Genomic DNA, 7,784 nt, shown 5'->3' on the forward strand with positions numbered 1-7,784 from the left:
GGAGGAGGCCCACCCCCAGTCTCTCAGGGTGCCCTCCACCATCATGCCATGGGCACTGGGAGCCTGACGGTGGGGACCTCAGGGCCCAGAGGAGCAAGGACCACTTAGGCCATAGCCTGCCCTCTCCCCTTCACCAGGTCCTGCTGCAGCTTTCCAGGGTCTGGCCTCAGGGAACCTGGAGCCGACTGGAAGGGCTGGGGCAGGGGATGATTCTGGGTCAGGGAGCTGGATGGCAGAGGCCCACAGATGGACTGTCTGCGGGGTGCGGGGAGGCCCCCATGGCGCCTTCTCCTGGGCTGTCTGGTGCCACGCTGAGAACGCCAAGGTGTTGGGAGGGTGGCTGGTTGCTACGCATCTCCGCGTGGAAGTGTCTGTTCCACCAGGAGACCCGAAGCCACGGGATGAAGATGGGTTTTCGAGGGGGCTCAGTTCTGTCACAGAAGTGACCTTTTCAAGCCCCAAGTGACCTCTGTCCCCAGGCTTGAGAAGCAGTCAATAAAGCACCCTTCTCCCGTGCAGGAGGCCCCCGTCCTCACCCACGACGAGCGGGCAACAGGGATCCAGCCACTGAAACGAGCTTTCGCTGGGGCCCCATAAACTCAGCCCTGACCTGGAACTTTGCTCATGGGTCAGGATCAGAGTTTCGCAGCTCGAAACGGACTGCAGATGGTTCAGGAAGTGAGGCCAGGGCCAGAGAGCAGTGTTCTCCACCTGACTTTGCTGGGCTGTCTGGTGCCAGTGTGTTGTTTAGGCCAAAAGAAAAAAAATCCACATGTTAGAGATGGCACTCCACCCCAGTGCAGGAAGGGGCAGTGGACGGAGAGAGCCACGTAGCTGGCAGCCCCTTGTGCCAAGTGGCCAGAGTGGCCGATGGGTTCCGCCTTCACCCAACTTGTGGCTTCTGGTATTGGTGAAGGCCCCACAACTAAGGAACAGGGCTCGCACAGTCCCCTCTTCTGCCCTAGGCCCCTCTCCTCCCCTACCTTGATTTCCCCTGAGCTCCTGCTGGGCCTCCCTGTCTGGGGAAAGTCGGGGCATGAGAGTCCAGCCTGCAGACCCCCTACTTCTCGCCTGTCCTGCCCACCCACCCACCTGCCCCTGGCCAGCACTGGACAGGGCTCCACAAGGGGGAGCAGCACCCACCACAGCCTGTTCTCAGAGGAGAGCCCGCCCCAGGGATCACAAAGCAGCAGAAACCGTCCAGAAAGCGTCCCTTTTTATTCCATACGCAAATAAGTAGATTCATTAAAAAAAAAAAGTCTTCACCGGAATAACCAGAGGCCACAGCCCACGAGAGAAGCCCCAGTCAGTCCTGTCTTCAGAACAGACGCTGGGACAGAAGCCCCTGGCAGGATCGCCACCCTTCCCCTCCACGGGGGCTCTCTCCCTGGGGCTCACTCCCTGCTGAGCCCAGAGGCAAGGCCGTCGGGGCCGAGTGCCCAGGGGCTGCCGTCCTGCTCGCGCGTTGTCCCGGGCAGGGTCGTTCGGGTTGGAAGGTGGTCACCTTGATGAAGTACCTCGGACAGCCTGTGTTTGCCAGGCACTGCACCCAGCCGCTGGCTCCAGAGGTCCGGGGGGGGGGGGACGGGGACGAGGGAGGCGCTGAATTTGCCCATGGGTTGAGGCCTGTCCCCGTGGGGCTCTGGGCTGCACGGCCGACTGTCTCAGTGATGCCCTCTTCCGAGTGAGGATCCAGCCTTGCCACTGTTTGGAGAGCCAGGGTCACCTGCGGCTCTGCTACATTCTGGACCATATTTAGACAGGTTCGGCCGGTCGAGCCCCAGGGGCAGAGGGGCTGTTGGAGAGCCCCAGCCCTCCCCAACGGCCCCCTTGCGCCACTGCCGCTGCCACGGCCCTTTGGCGCCTCCGCACAAGTCCCCAGCGGCCACGGGGAGTGGGTCCCGCGGGCCAGGAGCTCACACCAGGCCGGGCATCTGCGCCCGCAGGAAGGGCATGGAGGCGGCAGCCGGGAAGGCGGCCAGCGGGTAGGCGAGGGCCCCGGAGAAGCCGAGCAGCGGCGGGGGCGGCGCAGGCGCGGCGGGCGCCAGCGGGAAGGGCAGCGCGGCGGGGGCCCCGGCGGCGGCGGCGGCGGCGGCCGGGGGGCTTTCGTGGTAGAGCACCGGCACGCGGACGAGGCGCTGCGCACCCGGCGGGGACAGGCTGGCCGCCTCCAGCTCGGCCGCCAGCTGCCGTTTCCACTTGTTGCGGCGGTTCTGGAACCAGATCTTGACCTGCGTCTCGGTGAGCTGCAGGGAGGCGGCCAGGCCGGCGCGCTCGGCGCTGCTCAGGTAGCGCTTCAGGTCGAAAGTGGACTCGAGCTGGAAGACCTGGCTGCGCGAGAAGACCGTGCGCGTCTTCTTCTTGCGGCCGCCGCCGCCGCCGCCGCCGCCGCCGCCGCCGCCGCCACGTGCCTCCCCCGCCGCCGCCGGGGCCTCCCCCAGCTCCACCGCCTCCTCCGTGCAGGCCGCCGGGCCCCGCGCTGCCAGCTCCGCCGCCTCCCGCTGCACCGCTCCCGGGCCGGGGCCCCGGGGCCAGGCGCCCTCAGCACGGCCCATCTCCTCGCCTGTCTCCGGTGAGTCCCGGTCGCTGGCTGCAAGGGGGAGAGGAGGAACACGGGTCGGTTCTGGCAGCTGATCCCCAGACCCAATCCCTGCGGCCAGCTGCTGCCCCCATAAGGTCACCGGCAACCACAAGCAGGGAAATCGTCCCCACGCAGGGCCCTGCGTCCCGCAGCACCTATGGCAGATCTTGCCCTGGGATGGAGAAAGGCAGAACATCCGGAGGTGAACTCGAAGACCAGAGACTCTCCAAACCAACACGCTGGCAGCACACTCACGCTCAGAACAGGACAACAGAGGGAAGAGGAGAGAAAAGAAACAAACACAAAAAGAAGACTGACTCCCGTAACCAGTGGCTTCGCATCAAAACACACAAAAGCCTGCAGGCATACCTCACGGAGGACAGATGTCCTGAGAAATGCACGCACTGGGAAACAACACAGAGATGGCCTCATCCCTAGCACCCAGCCCTAGGCCGTCCCCCAGACACGGAGATGAAGACGTGCCGTGCCCCCCGCCCCCCGCGTTCACTCAGGAGCAGATGCAAAACTCCTGCCTGCCTAGAAATATTCCCGTTGATGAAGGATAAACAAATGCGAACAATCCCCAAACAAAACTCCAACCAGGTGATATGAGTAAGCCATTCACCCCGGTTTCCTGGGCCCTTAATCCAAATGTCCACAGACTGCCCTCTCTGCCCACAACCATGCTCAGAGGGAGCGCCTGCAAGCACAGCTCCACAGAAACCCTCAGCAGCCGCACCTCACCCCAAACAGGTTGAGCCTGTGGGGTGGGGGTACAGAAGCCCACAGGGTGTCCCCGAGCTCATGCTCCAAGTACCGAGTTCCACCCAATCTCCCAGAGGTCAGGAGCTGACCCTCCCAGGGCTGGCAAGGAATGGTCCCTCCAGGACCCAGGTTCTTGTTTAGAATCCAGGCCAAGCTAGAAAAGGGGCTGACTTTGGGGTTCAGGAGGCCAATTCAGGCCAGTCTGCCCTTCCACCTCGGGCTGAGCCTCCCATGCTCAGGCGACAGGTCAGCAGTCGGGTAGAGTTTGGCCCAGCCAGCCCTCCAGAGGCAGCGGTGTGCCTGCAGTGTGAGCTCCCGGGCAAGGTGTACCAACACTGGTGGGCTAGTGTCTGTGCTTGATCCACACCCCCAGAACCCATGGAGGTGTGCAGATTTACCAGCGTCCCTGCTCAACTCTGGTGGTGTGGACCCTCATGGTGTCCAAAGAGGGGTCAGGTTCCAGGCTGGCATGTGTGCAAGCAGATATGGGGAGCTCCCCACACTGACTCACAGCGCCCACGCATTGCCACCAGGGACCAGGCTGGCCTGCCAGCCCAGGTACGAAACAGGGACCCCTAACCCGCATTGTACGAAATGTTGCTTTTGGAGGGGCTGCCCCGTGGGACTGCAGCTGGAGAAGAACTCCAGGGGCAAGAGGGGAACACATTTTACCCTGTGAGACCCTTTTCAGAAACACCCCCAGAAGAGCACTAATTTGATCACTCTTTTGGGGGAAAACACTGGAGCCTCCTCAAGTTTCCTGGAAGGGGTAGGGGCCCCGAACTTCGCAGGTGTATGTTCTGAGATGTGGGTCCCCTCGCAAGGGGCTCAATCCCACACCAGAGAAGGGGTTATCCAACACGTGAGAGGGGTCTGCCCACCGACACCTCGAGCACTCACTAACTTGCGCTCTGAGCTGAAAGGATCTCAGAGCGACAGCCTGGAAGAGGCCTCGCTGGCCTCACAGTGTGTGTGTGGGGAGGGTGCTGGCAATGCCTGGGGGCTGAGGGTAGGATAGCTTCCTAGTCTCCTCCCCAGGCGTCTTCCTCCAAAGGGCAGGTCCCCATGGGAAGCAGCCACCCTGGGGAGGAGGAGCAGGATTCAGGGGCCTGGAATGTCCAGGCAAGAAGGGGGAGCGGGTTCTCGGGCTGAACCCCCACCCCTTCAGCCTCAGAGCCCTCAGCAGGAAACAAAGGCAGGGGAGGGGGAGGGGCAGAAAAGGAAGCGAGGGGGGTGGGACTGGGGGCTTCAGAACTCAGCCTTCTGGCCTGGCACAGCCACAGCCAAGGGCCCTGGGAGGCCCAAGAGGGAGACTCAGGCCGCTGCCCCAGGCCCTGTCGGCAGCTGGCAGAGGAGATGAGACTTTGGGGACAGGGCTGCTGTGCCGGACCCTCCTCCTCGCCTATCAAGCTCCCCACAACAGTATCTCCCTCTGGTCAGTGCCCCCTTTATTTTACTGTATCTGACTACCTTGTCTTCCAGCTCTCTCTCCTCCCTTTATCTTTTCTCTCTCCTCTCCATCACTTATGGGTTCCTTTTTGGTTTGGGGTTTTTGTTTTTGTTTTCTCTTATCTTCTCTCTCCCCTCTCCTTTCTCCTCTCCCGGCATCTTTCTTCTCTGTCCTTCCCTCTTCTTTTCTCAACCCTCTCCACATCCTGTCTTTCCCTGTTGTATTTATTTCGCTCTCCTTTCCTTTCTCTTCTTAGCTATCTGTTGTCTCCTATCCCCAGGTTCCTCTCCCAAGGGCTCTCTAGAGCCTGGTGATGGGTGAAGTCCAGACCCTGTGAAACCTTCTCCCTGTGTGGGGAGCCTGTCCCTGAGAACGGGCCTCCAAACCCACCCAACCAGGGGCTCTGCCGGGGCCCTGCACGACCCGGAGCCCGCTACAGCCAAAAAGAAGGGTGGCCCAAAAGGGCGCCAACGAACCCAAAGTCCCCGAGCAAACGCGCGAGAGGAAGCCGGGCCCCACCGCCCGGCCCACCGTTCCCCGCGCCCTCACTCACTGTCAGGACTGAGGCCGCCTCCGTAGCCTCCGTGCGACCGCGAGTACCAGCGCGTCCCGCCGCCGCAGCCCAGAGCGTAGGGCGGCCCGGGACCGGGGGGCGGCCGGGGACCAAGGCCCAGCGCGCCCGGCCCAAGCAGCGCCCGGGCCCGCGCCTCCCCGCCGGGCCCGCCGCCCGCGCGCAGCTGTCTCCGCCGCTGCAGCCGCCGCCGCCGCGCCTGCTCCGCGTCCTCGTCCTCCGGATCGTCGTCGTCGTCCTCCTCGTCCTCGCGGCCGCCGCCGCCCTGGGCCGCGCGCCCGGAGCCCTTGGCCTCGGCCGCCAGCAGGTTCTCGATGAGGAAGGAGGAAGCACGGGCCGGCGTGGCGCGCCCGGGCTCCGTCAGCTCGTCCGGCATCGCGGCCGCGGACCCGTCGGGCTCTGCCGGGCTCCTCGGGGCTCCGGGCGCCCCCGGCGCGGCGGGTCCCGGTCCCCGCTGGGGACAGTGGCGCGCGGCTCCCTGGCGCACGCGCGGGCCGGCCCTGGAACCGCAGCCCGGAGCGCTGGCGTCGGGCCCCGCGGGGCAGGCAGCGGCCTCGGCGCCGGGCTGGGCTGGGCCGGGAGCGGGTGCGCGCCGACAGCCGACCGGGCGGCCGCCTCGCTCGCCTTTCACGTCGCAGCTCTGGTCGCCGCCCGGGTCGGCCCCGCTGGGGGCGGGGAGGGCAGGGGAGGGGCCAGCAGGGGCGGGGCGGCGCGGGCCGGGCGGGAGTCCCGCTCAGCCCGAGAAAGCGGCGCTGGCCCCGAGCGTGGCCACTGCCGGGAGACGCCGCCCAGACCCGGGCGCGCAGGCGGTCGCGCGGCCGAGGGCGGGCGGCCGGAGGCCCAGGCTGGGGGTCGCGGCCAGTCCAGCCCCGCGTGATCCATTCCCGGGGCCTGAGCCACCCGCGCCGGGGATGGGGGTGGGGCCTCGGCCGGGGGCCGCCCATTGGCTGCGGGGCCCCGATGAGAAACGGACTGGCCAATCACCGTCCGGCAAGGTTCGTAATTGCCTCGCCGCAGGGAGAGTGTTGGACCGAGCGTGAGGAACAGTGTGTGTGTGCGCGCGAATGTGGTATGTGCGTGTGTGCACGTGTGTGTGCGTGTATGTGTGTATGTGCGTGTGTAAATCGGGGTATGGAGACTCCGGGGCTTCCAAGAAACCGAAGGAGGATGGACTAGTCATTTTTTAAAGACCCCGGGTGTCAAGGCTGCAAAAACCGTGGCATATTTTAATATTTACACTTAATGAAATATCCTTTTAATGCCAAGTGTAGTGCGATAGAACTCTCTAGTTCTCAGGTTGTCTCAGAATGTAAGAAAATGCTGGCCCCACCCCCACTCCCATGGCCCTGCCGGCAACAGGCCCATGTCACGCTGAGTGAGAGAGGGTCCCCACAATCCCGCTCCCCGGGAGACTAGACTGGGCCTTAGTAGAGGAGCGAGAGCCATTGCCCCTGGCCGCGGAGGTCTTGGGGGTACTGTAAACCGGTGGCGAGTCCCCTCCCACTTACGCAGCAGGGAGTGCGTGCAAAAGTGCATCCCGGCCCACGCCGTCGCCCTCGGAGCTGCGGTCGCTCAGGAGTAACCTGACCGGCCTCCTCCGGGAGCGGGCGACGGCCGAGTCACCGGGTCGCAGCGCCGACGCGCGGGCGGAGCTAGTTTCACCGGACGCGGGTTATCTCCGAGAGACACGTTCAGCTCCCGTGCCAGCCAGGGGCCCTGGCCAACCGAGCACCGTCGGCTGCCTCGCTTTAATATTCAGAACAAAGACCGCGGAGAGAACATCAGCCCCACTTTATGGAGGGGAAAACAGAGGCGAGGAGAGGAGGGACTCCCCCAGATGGTAAGTGGCTTCCCCAGGCCTGGAATTCCCGCACTCCGGGCACAAGGCCCTTCTGGCACCAACACCCTAGGGTCGGATAGGAGCGAGGAGCAGCAGATCTGAGAGGCCAGGTGGAGCTGAGGTCCAGCTGGAGGGACCTCGCTGGCCTGCAACCGAGGAGACAAAATAGTGAGCGCTGCGGGTGCATCTTCCGGCGTGCCTGCCGGGAGCCAGTCGTCCTCCAGCCACCCCTTTCCCAGCCTGAGCCTTCCTGCCCGTGAGAAGGGTCCCTGCTGGGAAGGGTCTCTGGTGCCCAGTGGCCTGGAGACCTCGGGCAGGAGGCACACTCTTCTGCAGACTCACGGACCGGATGCTCAGCCCCTCCGGTGCTCCTCTGGCCCTCACGTCCTGCCCCAGGAGGGCACAGATGATCACCGGGCTGTTTAACTCCAGCCTGGAGACAGACAGAGGATGGGGCCTTTCCCCCACTATGTAGATGAGGGTGCTGAGTCAAAGTGGGTGGGTTGGGGTCAGGGAGACTCCAAAGGCAGAGGTACCCCGGACAGAGGGGAGTGAGTCAAGGCAAGAAATGACTGCC

At 64.5% G+C, this 7,784-nt stretch overlaps 1 protein-coding gene across 1 annotated transcript; it reads right to left on the reverse strand.

Moving 5' to 3' along the window:
* Positions 1-1,793: 1,793 nt before the first annotated feature.
* On the reverse strand, positions 1,794-5,977 carry HMX1 (H6 family homeobox 1). Its single transcript, XM_072974445.1, has 2 exons — positions 5,350-5,977; positions 1,794-2,590 (listed from the first exon to the last, which is right to left on the reverse strand). Exons 1-2 carry the CDS (start codon positions 5,741-5,743, stop codon positions 1,917-1,919), a joined length of 1,068 nt encoding a protein of 355 aa, XP_072830546.1. The 5' UTR covers positions 5,744-5,977; the 3' UTR covers positions 1,794-1,916.
* Positions 5,978-7,784: the final 1,807 nt, after the last annotated feature.

The sequence above is a fragment of the Vicugna pacos genome, chromosome 2, assembly GCF_048564905.1.
Source record: "Vicugna pacos chromosome 2, VicPac4, whole genome shotgun sequence".
NCBI classification, from domain to species: Eukaryota; Metazoa; Chordata; class Mammalia; order Artiodactyla; family Camelidae; genus Vicugna; species Vicugna pacos.

Coding starts and splice junctions, on each gene's coding strand:
- HMX1 (XM_072974445.1), bottom strand. CDS start 5,743: ATGCCGGACGAGCTGACGGAGCCCGGGCGCGCCACGCCGGCCCGTGCT. Junction 2,591..5,349: donor AGGCGGCCTCAGTCCTGACA/GTGAGTGAGGGC, acceptor TCCCCCTTGCAG/CCAGCGACCGGGACTCACCG.